This window comes from Paroedura picta, chromosome 15 (assembly GCF_049243985.1).
Source record: "Paroedura picta isolate Pp20150507F chromosome 15, Ppicta_v3.0, whole genome shotgun sequence".
Classification (NCBI taxonomy): Eukaryota; Metazoa; Chordata; class Lepidosauria; order Squamata; family Gekkonidae; genus Paroedura; species Paroedura picta.
In genome coordinates this window covers 30,714,354-30,728,399 of record NC_135383.1, presented here as the reverse complement: position 1 = coordinate 30,728,399, position 14,046 = coordinate 30,714,354, and the positions used below count along the sequence as shown (strand labels likewise).

At 48.3% G+C, this 14,046-nt stretch overlaps 1 protein-coding gene across 2 annotated transcripts in view; it reads left to right on the top strand.

Annotated features, from left to right (window-relative positions):
* Nucleotides 1-14,046, top strand: part of MNT (MAX network transcriptional repressor) — an 87,810-nt gene that overhangs the window by 34,562 nt on the left and 39,202 nt on the right. The window contains exons 3-4 of one of the 2 annotated variants that reach the window (XM_077311325.1): nucleotides 2,328-2,369; nucleotides 4,891-5,002. In XM_077311325.1, coding sequence (XP_077167440.1) covers nucleotides 2,328-2,369; nucleotides 4,891-5,002 — 154 coding nt within the window. The remainder of the gene's footprint in view (nucleotides 1-2,327; nucleotides 2,370-4,890; nucleotides 5,003-14,046) is intronic. The other variant, XM_077311326.1, reaches the window with a different exon arrangement.

Genomic DNA, 14,046 nt, shown 5'->3' with positions numbered 1-14,046 from the left:
GTCCTCCCCTCAAGAGAGAATGAAATGTGGGACTTGCCATGAATGTTCCTTCTTGGCAAGGATGAGGAGGACACTCTGGGCCCACTAGCTGGCGGGTTCATGGGCGGGGTAGCAAACACAAGTGAAGACAGCAACAGAAACGGGTTCAGCATCCTCTTGGAGAAGAGTGACAAGTGGAATGCCCCAGGGATTCGGAGGAGGGATTAGAGGGGATACTTATTACATTTGCATACTAAACTGGGAGGGGTAGCAAGCACAACAGAAGCCCAAATCAGAATACAGGATGATCTTGAGAGGCTCGAGAAGTGGGCTAAACTGAATAAAATGAAGTTCAATAGGGACAAACGTAAAGTTCTGCATTTAGGTAGGAGAAACCATCTACACCAATATAAGATGGGGGAGACTTGTCTTGGCAGTAGCATGTACGAAAAGGATCTAAGAGTCTTAGACCACACATTGAACATGAGTCAGCAGTGTGACTCAGTGGCTAAAAAGGCAAATGGGATTTTGGGCTGTATCAAAGGCAGTATCGTGTCCAGATCACGGGAGGTGATGGTACCGCTTTACTCTGCTCTGGTTCAGCCTCACTTGGAGTCCTGTGTTCAGTTTTGGGCACCCCAGTTGAAGAGGGATGTAGACAAACTGGAGTGTGTCCAGAGGAGGGCAACAAAGATGGTGAGGGATTTGGAGACCAAGACATATGAAGAAAGGCTGGGTGAGCTTGGTCTGTTCAGCCTAGAGAGGAGACGACTGATTCTGTGAAGGCAAAGGGGTGGCAGGTTACAGTAGATGAGCGATTGGGATGTGAGTGTCCTGCTTAGTGCAGGGGGTTGGACTAGATGACCCAGGAGGTCCCATCTCTATGATTCTGTGATTCATCCTAGTAGGCTTCCTAGGGGGTGGCTGAGGGCCGGTCTCAGCAGTCATTGTTCATTCGCTGTTCTAACAGTTTCTTTGCCTTTGCTTGTTGTCTGCTTGTTTGTTTGGCACACATTGTGGACTGTTGTCAGCTGTGGAAGTCTCTAGACTGAGGGTGGGCATCTCCTCCCCCTGGAGATGGGAAGTGCAATGGATTCCCTGCCTCTGGGGATCGTGGGAAAAGGCACCCAATAGGTCAGAGTGTCCACTTTGCCCTCAGGAAGGAGGAACCTTCCCAGTAAATCCATTATTTCATTCTGGGCTGAAGGCCATGCCAAGTGGGCCCCTCATGCTCACAGTGTGCATTTCAGCAGTTTGACTGCAGACAGATGCATTTGTTGCCAGGGCAACGGGGATGTGGCGATCCAGTGCGCCATGCAAGTCTGGTGTGCCTGGAAAAATATGTGTTGTGGGTGTTCCCTGCTCTGTATGGCAGGATGAAGATTCCCCGTCCCCTGTCCCATTGCACTGAGTTCACTGATGTGGCCCAGCAGCGTTTTCAGAGCTGGTTTGCATACAGAGGAGAACAAAATGGCAGGGTGGACTTCATTCTTTGTCCGCCATAGGGGCATGTTGCATCCCTTGGGCATTCTTTTGCCACATCAGTGCTCCATCTCAGTAATTCTCTTGAGATCCTTTTAGGCTCCTGGCAGGTAGAATGTCCGTTGTATGCTTCTGGCGAAGGAGACCTTCGGTAATGGCTGATCATAGAGTTCTGATTACAAACCTGGAAGAATGGGGAGTATCCAACGGCCAGTGTCTATGGTTCTGCTTTTCAAGTACTGACTTCTACACCTTCCTTTAGGATCCCTGCGATGATTTATAAAATAAATTCTCCAGAGTTCCAAGGGATTTAAACAAAAATAATTTATGCCATGCAATGCTTTTTAACATTTGCTGTGTTTTTCACTGTCAGTTATCCTGCCAGATATCATGCCCCCAGCCATTAATATAGTGAGGGTATTGTCTAACCTGTATCCCCCCCCCCCAATTCGCAGTTTATAGATTCTGATTTTGACTGCTCCTCTATGTGACAAACTCCCTGAAAACGGAAAAGCTGTGTTGCAGGGGGAAAGTCAAAGAGTTGGGATAGAACCTTACTGTGCTGATGTTCTGCTTACAAGGAGTCTTTAATATAAGAAAGCATTTAAAAAATGGAAATTTGCAGCCTCAAGGGGTATAGTCCCTTTGAGTTTCTTGGTGCTCTGCCACTGTTGTGCTTCACATGTAGCTCAGGCACAATCCTGGCCTTGTTCTGGTGCCTTTTGCAGCACCATCATGTGTGGAAATTGAGACGCCCAGCCTTTCCCTGGGCCCTCTGAGTCTTAGTCACTGTTTGGAAACCTCTGAGTGGGGAGATCTTTCAAAACATGATGCTGATGGCATGTTTTGTTCTTTTCAAATTTCAGGGTTGGCACTCGGGAGGTCCATAATAAATTGGAGAAGAACAGGTATGTAGATGGTTGTAAAATGGGAAGTAACTAGACATTTTGGTTTTCTAAGGTAGGGGGTTTGAGCTGCATTTCAAGGCTTCTTTGGAAGCTTATTAGAAGCTCCTTGATCAGAAGGCCAGCAGTGGTAGGGAAGGTTCCCAGCTGTGAATGCAAACATCAAGCCAAACTGGGGTTTGTAGCCAGCATAATTTAGATACCAAGCCATGGTTCATGCTTCTGGATGTAGCAGCAAGTCGTGACTTGGATCCTTTCCCCCATCTTTTGCTGTGTGGCATCCTGGAGCAGAAATAAAGGCCATAACTGCGGCCTGGTGATTCACGCGTAACTGTGACTAGTACAAGCCATGATTTGCAAGTCCACATTAAACTGGTTTAAAGTTCTGTGTTGCTGGGCCCTCAGCATTTATGGGTTGTCACTCATGCTGGATCTTGGTCCAGCTTCTTGGCCCCTGGTTCAGGGTGGTGTCTGCAGCAAGCTGGCCATTCTGTTACTTCTGGTTTCCTTCTGTGCAGCCTCGAAGGAGGGGTATGGCACAGATGCACAGTCCAGCTGGAGATGCCATACAAACTGAGAGGACCTCTGGGGCCGGGCCTTTGGCCATGGGAAGCTGCCAGTTTCAGTGAGGGCTTTGACCCTCGATGGCGAAGAGCTTCCTCAAATCGCAGTTTCTGTAGCTGATCCCCAAACTTTCCAGCTCTTCCTGACTGCAGCTGCTTGCTCTGTCACATCCTCTAGGGAGCCCCCAGAGCTCTCCTGCTCCCCACCTGCCAGGTCCTTCTAATTCAGGCTTCCCTTGGCTGCAGAGAGTGGCGGATGGCAAGTTCCTTCCAGGTCATACAGTGTTCTTGCCTAAGCCCAGCTAAACTGGGATGCCTACCGATCTACTTCACACGGTTGTTGTGAGTATAAGATGGTGGCAGAGAGCCACGTTTATCATTCTGAGCTCCTTGGAAGGAAGCATTGATGAGTAGATTTGCCGTCTGTGCCAGCAACCCCCAAAGCCCTGACCGTCACGGGCTCCAAACAAGGTTTGGATATCTCTTTGAGGGAAGGGGCTCGGTGTTGGCCCAACCTCCCCTTGAGAAAGCAGGGTGGGAAATGCGGCACACCTGGGAAGGACCTGAGGTTTCTTTCATAGAGGTGTACAAAAAAGGAGGGGGTTCCATCTGAAGCACGCCAAATCCTGAATCACTAGTTTGGTACAGTGGTTTGAATTCCACAATATTCAAGTTTCCCAAATCCATTCAGCTCCACTGTAACCAGTGGAGCCATTAAAGTTTGGGGGAACTCCAGCCTGCCATTCATGGCTCTGGGGGGGTGGGGGTGGGGGCTGAGTTAGAGTCACCAGACTTGCAGCATAGCTGCCAGAGCCTCTCCTCAAAAGAATCCCCAAGTTTCAGAAAGATTGTGCCAGGCGGTCCAGTGTTATGGGTACCCAAAGAGGGTGCCCCACCTGACCTCTGCTGTTTCCTTCGGTGGGGGAAAGGGCAAAGCAATGTGGAGAATCTTTGCAGTGTGATTGTTGCAGCCGTAGGGCAGATCATCGCCAACAAGTAACAGTGTGCCCCCCCCCAAAGGTTTAAACATTTTTGCATAAAAGTTTAAAACTAAGGTGATAAGAGATAAATGCAACATGGAACAAAATTGTCCCCTCTGGTCCAGTCTTTTTGAAACTTGGGGGTGCTTTTGAGGAGTGACTCTGGCAGGGATGCTGCAAATTTTGCGCTTCTGTCTCTAATCCTGCTCTCACCAGAGCACTGAATAGACAGGCTAGATTTCCCGCAGGCTTTAATGGCTCCATAGGTTACAGTGGAGCTGAGTCAAAATCCAAATCAATTTGGTTCTTGTGATTCAAGTCCTAGATCACAACAGACAATATCAGTTTGGGTAAAAATTTAGGGGGAAATCCCCAAATCAACATTGATTCTTTTCTTTTTTTCTCAAGTTTACCCAAAACGAAGACCCCCACCCTAATTTATGCCTCAGTGTTCTCCCCAATGGGCCCTGCAGCAATTGCCATCCTCTCCCTCCTCCATCTGCTCCTCCTCACAGCCCCGTGAGGTTGGCTAGGCCTAGTGTGTGACTGGCCCCCAGCAGGCTCCTCTGACAGAGTAGAGTTTGAAGCCTCGGCCTGCTCTGCACTGGCTCTCTGGCTGCCTGGGAGAGGGGCCGAGGTTAGGCAGGGAGCAGCGGGGACTGAAGGGGACTGGAGCCCTTCCGTCCCACTCTGGCTGCTGATCCCCACGGACTCTTGCCCAAGCCGATTTTACTTGTCACACGAAACCATGTAATGACGAAGCCAAACTGCCATGGCTTTGAAGGGAATTCCTGGGAATTCAGGGGAGGGGGGAGAGCATCTGCTGGGTGTGCTGAAGGCCCAGGTGCAGCTTCCAGCCATTCCCCACACAAGGAGGACGGCCCAAGATGCAGTCATCCGTCCTGGTTCCAGATCAGCCAGCCTGTGGAGTGCAGGTTTGTTCTGAAACCTCTATGACCACATGGCTTTTGTCTTCCGCAGACGCGCCCATTTGAAAGAATGCTTTGAGACCCTGAAACGCAACATTCCCAACATTGATGACAAGAAAACCTCTAACCTCAGCGTCCTAAGGAGTGCCTTGAGATATATTCAGGTAAGGCCTGAAATGTTGACCTAGAGCCCACCACCACTTCGGGCCACCACACCACGAGCACCCCGTTGTGGCTGGGCCTCACAGGTGAACTGATAAGTTCTTTTGGGGTGCATCCTTGGCTTCAGAGTTTTTCCTCTGGCTGTGATCCTGGACATGCTTGCTTGGAAGCAAAGGGGCTTATATAGGATTGGTATTTGTGACAGATTTCTGAATCACTTGGCTGAAATAGGCCAATACTTTTAGTGTAGCTACTCCTGTGTGTTAAAGTAAGCTTGTATGCATTCTTTGGAAGCAGATTTCTTTGGCTTTGAGTGACTGTAGTTCCATGTGTGCTAGACTGACTGTTCAGATGCCTTGAGTCCTTTTCTGCAGTAGTATATTATTGGATTCTTCCCATGTGCTAAAAGCCTGTCTTGATTGGGAAAGCACATTGGCCAGTCCCTCTCAAGGACACTGGAGTTTGGGAGGGGTTAGGGCAACTCAGTTTCAAGGACCCTGGTCACCCCAGGGTCCTGAAATTGGGCAGGACATGTGCTTGCCTGTGAGTTGGTTCGTGGTGGTGTGATGCAGACCCATGGGGATGTGGTGGCTTCTGCCAGCCCAGGCCTGCCCTAGTTGCTTCTTTGTATTCCTGCAGTGGAAGTGCTGTCTTCTGTGTGTTGGCAGGGTTTCTGATCTTACAGTAGGAACTAGCTGGTTGTGCAGAGCCCAGCTCCCTTCTGACATCCTCTTTCTCCTTCTGCTGTTTGTGAATTCCATCCCACGTAGCTTTACTGTTGTTCCCCTTATAAGATCCACAGTGTTGAAATGGTGCCACTTGCTTGTTTTGGGAGAGGCCATCCTCTGCAGTCCAGAACCATCAAGGTGTACAGGAGCCTTGCAAGGGCTGTCCTATCACCCCTGGGGACCTTTTCCCTGTTAGAACTGGTGTCTGAGGTGCATCTTCAAGAAAGGGAAAAAGGAGAATCCAGGTAACTATCAGCTTGACATCTGTAGCTAGCAGAATTTTGGAAAAAATAATCAAATGATCGGTCCTTGAACAGCTGGAGCTGAGAGCTGTGATTTCTAAGACTCAGCACGGGTTTCGCAAGAACAAGTCATGTCAGGCCTACCTTATCCCTTTTTTCAAGAAAGTGACTACCTTGGATCAGGAGAATGCCGTGGACATAGTTTGGATTTCAGGAAAGCTTCTGATAAAGTTGCACATGATATTCTTGTGGACAAGCTGTTAAAATGCAGTATGGATCCTAATTCTGTCAGGTGGATCGATAACTGGTTAATAGAGTGTACCCAAAGGGTACTTGTTAATGGTTCAGCATCCTCTTGGAGAAGAGTGACAAGTGGAGTACCCCAGGGATCTGTCCTGGGGCCTGTCAGTCAATCAATCAAACTTTATTACAGTCGTTCAGAAGTTATATGAAGTCAATACATAAAAGACCAAAATAATATGGTCATTTAAGATAATACAATTTAAAACAGATCATAAAATAGAACTTAAAACTATGCTACTTTAGCCTACTGGATGGGGGATACGCTTCTAGCTAACACTGTGTGAACAAGACCTTGGGGTACTTGTGGATTGTAAACTAAACATGAGCAGGCAGTGTGATGCAGCGGTAAAAAAGGCGAATGCCATTTTGGGCTGTATCAACAGTGGCATCATATCAAAATCACAAGATGTCATAGTCCCATTGTATACGGCACTGGTCAGACCACACTTGGAGTACTGTGTGCAGTTCTGGAGGCCTCACTTCAAGAAGGACGTAGATAAAATTGAAAGGGTACAGAGGGGAGTGATGAGGATGATCTGGGGCCAAGGGACCAAGCCCTATGAAGATAGGTTGAGGGACTTGGGAATGTTCAGCCTGGAGAAAAGGAGGCTGAGAGGGGACATGATGGCCCTCTTTAAGTATTTGAAAGGTTGTCACTTGGAGGAGGGCAGGATGCTGTTCCCATTGGCTGCAGAGGAAAAGACGCACAGTAATGGGTTTAAACTACAAGTACAATGATATAGGCTAGATATCAGGAAAAAATGTTCACAGTCAGAGTAGTTCAGAAGTGGAATGGGCTGCCTAAGGAGGTGGTGAGCTCCGACTCACTGGCAGTCTTCCAGCAAAGGTTGGATACACACTTTTCTTGGATGCTTTAGGACAGAGGTAGTCAACCTGTGGTCTTCCAGATGTCCATGGACTACAATTCCCATGAGCCCATGGGAATTCACATGGGAATTGTAGTCCATGGACATCTGGAGGACCACAGGTTGACTACCCCTGCTTTAGAATGCTTAGGGCTGATCCTGCATTGAGCAGAGGGTTGGACTAGATGGTCTGTATGGCCCAACGATGGTTCTATGATTCTATGAGTATTGGATTTTTATGGCAGCATCACAAAACGTAGCCAGCTGAGTTGTCACCTGGGGGGACTCATCACTTAGCAGCCTCGTTACTGGATCTATATTATGATCTTCTGGCAATTTTTAAAGGAGTGGTTCAATCAAGTTGCTCTGAATGTCTACAATGTATGCTCTCGTATCAATTTCACCACTCCCACAAAAACATTGTCTCAGTGTAAGAGGAATATTCTTATAGCCACCCTCTACGAGAGCTGAAGGCAAGACGGAGCATTTTGCAAGGGTAAGTGCCCTTCTTTGCTTACTTATTACCAGCTGAGGCAGAAGTGGCATGGGCCATCCTGGGGCCTGTGTTTATAAATGATTTGGATGAGGGATTAGAGGGGGTGCTTATTACATTTGCAGACGATCCTAACTGGGAGGGGAGCAAACACAACTGAAGACAGCAACAGAATACAGGATGTTCTGCATTTAGGTAGGAAAAACCAAATACACCAATATAAGATGGGGGAGACTTGTCTTGGCAGTAGCATGTGCGAAAAGGATCTAGGAGTCTTAGTAGATCATACATTGAACATGAGTCAGCAGTGTGACTCAGTGGCTAAAAAGACAAGTGGGATTTTGGGCTGTATCAAAGGCAGTATCGTGTCCAGATCACGGGAGGTGATGGCACCGCTTGACTCTGCTCTGGTTCGGGCTCACTTGGAGTCCTGTGTTCAGTGTTCTCTGGTGGGGCTCCGGCCTTTTGGAGAGGCCTACCTGTTCCCACCCGTCTAACTTGTGGCAGAATGTGGGACACAGAAAGGTTCAGGGGGCATTTTTATGAAGGGATTTAGAATTGCTCTGGAGGGTACTTTAATCTCAGACAAGGACCCTGGTTTCACTACGTTGTCTTCTGTTTTGGAATTCTATTTTTTCTGCATTGTTCTTCATATATCTTGCACGATACTGTTGTTTTTCGATTTGCCTTTTAAATCTGTAATCCTGTTCTGTTTGCGTTGTTCATTGATTGTCTTAGAATAGAATCATAGAATCCTAGAGTTCGAAGGGGCAGTACAGGCCATCTAGCCCAACTCCACCCTGCTCAATGCAGGATCAGCTAAGGCCCCTGCTTAAAGGCCACCAGCAAGGAAAAAGTGCTATAAACGAAGCAAATAAACGACTCTTGGACAGATAAGTCCAGGGATCCTTCACAAGAGCCGGAATGTGTGTGTGGGGGAGGGTTGGGGGCAGTTACTCTTACCTTTGCTTTGCTAACTGAGTATCTGGTTTGGAAGAGGAGACCCTGGTTTTGATTGAGTACTAAGCAAATAGAATCAAGCTTGCTGAACAACTCTGTTCCAAGCCAAAGAATTGTCCATTTCTCGAAGTATCCAAGCAAAAGAAAAAGGAAATCTTGCAGCCGATTCATAGTTTTTCACAACCAATAAATTGTTCAATTGTGTTATTTATTGAAGCCAGTATAAAAGCTGAAAAATCATGCAGTAATCAGAAGTAATCAGTTACTTCTGATTAGTGCATGATTCTTCAGCCTTTATATTAGTTTCAATCAATAACACAATGGAACAATTTATTGGATTGTGAAAAAATATTTATTAATCAGCCGCAAGATTTCCTTTTTCTTTTGCTTGAACACCTCCGTTCCACAGTTTTGCCCTGGAGTTTTCCTTGGGAAGTTCTTTGATTGGAGGATGGATATTTTCAGGTCAGGAGCAAGAGTCTCTTGGAGGCTGAAATGTTTGCCATTTTGCCCTGTCAACGGATGACCCAAAGACACTTGCTGGAATGGTATCTAATCAAGTAGTCCTGAGTCTGGGCACCCGCTAGGCAGGAAATTCCGGCTTCTCTGGGAATGAATGCCCTTAGGCTCCTTGAGGAAGTGTCATCTGCAGTTGCTAGAATGCAAAACTGGGCTTGGACTTGCTTTGTTGACATAGTTCTTGTCCTGCTTGTAGACCTGGGCTCTCAGGGGCATGGCTGTAAAGTACTCTCTGGTGTCAGCAGAATCCAAAGCCTGTGGTGGCCAGTTGTGGGTCCATCTCTCGTGAGAAGGCAGATGGGGTCTGACTAGGACAAAAAATGGCATGAGGCAACTCTCCAGACTGGTGCTAAACTGCCACAGTTTATTCTTGGTTTATGCAAGAGGAAGGCCAGGCTCTGAGGAGAGAGGGCAGAAAGACCTTGCCTGGGCACTGTGGAAGATGTGGGCGAGGAAGGCCTCAATTCTTCTGCTTCTTGTCTCTCCCTTTGGTCCCTTCCTGGTTAGGGAGAGCAGCTGTGGAGCAGAGTGGCTTGCTCTTTGCTCTGTTTGCTGCCTTTCTCCTAGAGCAGTGGTTCTCAACCTGGGGGTCGAATGAACCTTTCACTGGGGTCGCGGCAAGGCAAAACCCCCAGCTTGGTTGGGGTGGGTCGAGATAGAGCGTTTGTCTGTCTGGAGCAGCAGAAAAGAGCGAGATCAGCATGGTGGGCCAAGAGGCAGAACTGAACTGAGAAACCCCAGGAAAAAAACAATTTATATACATTCATGAACGATGGATCTTCACGCCATTGGTCAGTTCTGGTTTGATTTCTGCGAAAGAAAGAACCCTTGCACCATAAGAAAGGTGGGAAGGCAACTCCTCAGGTGCAAATGGCTCCTCCTTTGGGCCCCATGATCCCGATGGAGTCCCTCACCAGCACGGCGGGTCTTCAAGGGGGTAGTGTACAGTCTGCCCCCCCCCCCCGTCTGAGGTAGTAGGTGGCTTAGCTCACCGGATTTCTGAAGTGAGCCTTGAGGGAAGAGCTGCAAGGCATGTGGAGGGCCCCTCCCCCACTCCATCCGGGGGGGGGGGTCCAGCACGCCAGCCTGAGAAAGCTCCAAGCACTGGGAGGGGCTCTCAGGGGCCCCCTTTCTTGGGGTTTTATTAATGTCGTAACTTGCCTCGAGCCTTGTGGGGGGGAGGCGAATAATAAATTAAAATGATAACAATACGACCCCCCCCCCACGGCTACCCCTCCTGGAGAGCCAGCGTGATATGGCGGCTGAGAGAGAGGCAGCTTCTAATGTGGTGAGCTGGTTTTGAATCTCCGCTCCTCCACATGCAGCCAGCTGAGTGGCCTTGGACTTGCCATAGCCCTGAAAGGGCTGTTCTGGCCGAGCAGGAATCTCAGGGCTCTCTCAGCCTCCCCTACGTCACAAGGCGTATGTTGTGGGGAGAGGAAAGGGAAGGCGACTGTAAGCTGCTTTGAGACCCGTTTGGGTAGAGAAAAGCGGCATATAAGAACCAACGCTTCTTCTTCAGTGATATCAGGGCTCTCTAAGCGTCTCGTCTCTCACAGGGTGTCTGTTGTGGGGAGAGGAAGGGAAGGCAGTTGGAAGCCGCTTTGAGACTCCTTCAGGTAGAGAAAAGTGGCATATAAGAACCAGCTCTTCTTCTTCTTCAGTAATATCAGAGCTCTCTCAGCCTCCCCTCCCTCGCAGGGTGTCTGTTGTGGGGAGAGGAAAGGGAAGGCGACTGTAAGCCGCTTTGAGGCTCCTTCAGACAGTGAAACTTGGGATATAAAACCAACTTTGTCTGAGGAGGGAGTCCTAGGAAGAAATTCCTTGTTCCCCCAAGGACTCCCTCCTCAGACAGTTCCCCAATTTCTTCAAAAGGCTGGTGCAGGGAGAGTGGGCTGGGCCAGTATCTAACAGGCAGTTTCCGAACATTAGCAAACAGCTTTATTCCTGGGCTCCTTCTCCTATGGAATTGTTACAGGTTCCCCTGGTGAGTGCTCCAGTTGCAGCATTGCAGTCCATGCTGATAAGCACATGCCAGCCCCTCATGTCTGAGTCGAAGTAGGTAAGTGCTTTCCTGGTGGCCCTGAGTTCATGCTGCTATCTTTTCGTGATTGGGATTTTATTATTTATTAAATTAGGGCTAAGGCTCTATTGTTAAAACGTTTTATTTTGTTTTAGGATGTGTGGGGTTTTTATTTATTATATATAAACCGCTGCAAGCCAGCATTGCTGGGAGCGGTGGTATATAAATGAAAGATTTATGCGACCTGAAGAGAAACCAGAGTATAAATGAATGAAATAGTTAAGGTTTCCTGAGTGGAACAAAGGGCTGGAGTAGATCTACAGAATCCCTTCCCATTCTGAGATTCCCTCGTCCCAAAGCCCGTATTGCTGAATCACGCATGGCTGTTTGTGCCCACTGCTTCCCATCAGACTCTGTTGGATGTTATATCGGCTTGCTCTAGTTTACTTGATTTGAAACCCAGCATGCTACTGGCCTTTTGGGTGTTGGGCCAATTTGGAAGGCCCATTTGACCGTGAAGACCTCTGGTGTGTCTCCCTGTAATGGGAGTGGGGAGAATTGAGTGTGGGGAAATCACGGCAGAGATGAAGTTGGAAAGCAAAAGTAGGGACAGCAATTGGTCAGGATCAGAGCCAAGAACGTGGCCCATCCCTGCAAAGCAAGGGCCGTGGGCACACCCAGAAGGCGGCTCACGGGACCAGCAGCTTTTGGGCCATGGAGGTGAACTGGTGCCTCAGTTCATGCTCATTCACTGCCCTGTTTGCGGGGGGCGGGGGGGTGGAGGGTGATACAGATGCCTCTCTAGCTGCTGGGAGCTGGTGTGCTCTGCAAACGGCCTGAGGGACATTTCTGCCTGTAGGCATCCCCCCCTCCCAATCTCAAGCAGAGGCCTTGGTCTTTGCAAGCGGCGGCTTTCTTTTCATCCTGCACTGAAAACTCCCCCCCCCCCCATTTATGTAGCTTATGTACCTGAAATTGGGCGCAGTTCTTTGCTGCCTGCATCCCACCTACCTGGGTATCTCCCACCTTACTCTTGCTTTTTGCCCGCCTATGATGGGGTGCTCTGCAAGCAATGAGCAGCAGTGAAAATGCGAGGCATGTGCTCAGGTGCCTGGCTCACGGTATCACACGTCAAGCAACGCCAAGCCTGACCTCTGCTGCGCTAAAAGCTGCTCCCGCCGCCCTGGCTCCTGCCGTTGAGCCTCCTCTTGGTTCAGGGCAAAGGCAGCGTGACCGTTTAGGGCCCTGGGGAAGCTCAGTTTCTAGAGCAGACGGCGTCTGCAGAACACCACTGTGGGGTGGGCGTCAGAGTGGGCAGGATCAAGGAGACCCTGGGTTCAAATCTACAAGTCAGTCGTGTTCTCTTGGCCTGACCTTTTTACAGGGTTGTTGTGAGGAATCCAATGAAGGTGAACCGTGGACTTCTTGCAAGAAGGGTGAGACAGATCTGTAGTCATAGAATTTGCTGTCTTGTCCCTTGCCTTTCTGGAGTGAGGCATGTCAATCAGTTGTCTTATTTTGCCCCGTGCCCCAGGTTCTCAGCCAAATTAGTGACCCAGGAAGCTTACAAATTTTCAAAGAAAAGGAATTAAACCAATCAATAACAATCAAGACAGCTTTAAAAAAGCAATAAAATATTAAATAACTAATACAGGGGGCAGCAATTTTTAAAAATTGCATCAGCAATGGAAGATAAACAGAAACTTTATTAACAATAATACCATTTAATGGCAACAGTGAAATCCTTAAATAATATTTAAGACATAGTAGCTGGAGCAATGCAAAGCACTACCTGATGTTTTAAAAGTGCCAGCAGAGACTTTATTTTTTGAATTAATCTTTTTAATGTGCAGGAATTGCAACAAGCTGCCTTTCCAATAGACAATCTGTCTTTCAGTACCATTTTTTCCCCTTTTTAACTGGGCACCACGATTTGGAGGGGGCACAGAGGCAGAGGACTAAAATTGGGCTTGGTTTTAGCCTACATCCCGGGTAGGGTGCCTGCAGACTGTGGTACTGGGCCCAGATGTCGTTTCCTCCTAATAATCTACCAACAACAGCAGCAAGTGGCCGTTTAGCCTGGGGAAGCCAAGAGTTAGTGGGGGCAGCACCATATTCTTCAGAGACCTGAAGGACTATCATGTGGATTGGACAAAGATATGGGCAGCCATAGAGAAGATGGAGCAGAGTTGTTCTCTCTTGCCCCAGAGGGACGGACCAGAACCAGTGGGTTGAAATTAATTCAACAGAAATTCCGTCTCAACACCCGGAAGAAGTTCCTGACAGTTAGAGCGGTTTCTCAGTGGCTTCCTCGGGAGGTGGTGAATTTTCCTTCTTTGGAAGTTTTTAAGCAGAGGCATCTGACAGAAATGCTGATATTTTTAGGCAGATCATGAGTTGGTGGGCAGGAAGGGATGTGCGAGTGTTTGTCTCTTGTGGCCCTTCTATGCATACCCAGGGAATTACTTACTGCTGCTCTGGGATGGTAGGTGAATTTCCTTCAGGCCAGGCTGGATTCTGCAGATTTTTGGGCACAAAACTGGAGACATTGTGAGCGGGCAGGTAGTTGTGAGTTCTTGCATTGTGCAGAGGATTGGACTAGATGATTCTGATTCTGTGACGACTCTGCTTGAACCATTTCATCACTGCTTCCAGGCATCTGGCTAAAGACTCTGGGAGTGAGTCCGGGTGGCGATATGATAACCATCTTCAAATACTTGAAGGGCTGTCATAGAGAAGATGGAGCAGAGTTATTTTCTGTTGACCCAGAGAGTTGGATCAAAACCAGTGGGTTGAAATTAATTCAAAAGAATTTTCAGCTAAACATCCGGAAGAAGGTCCTGACAGTTAGAGCGGTTCCTCAGGGGAACAGGCTTCCTTGGGAGGTGGTGAGTTCTCCTTCTTTGGAAGTT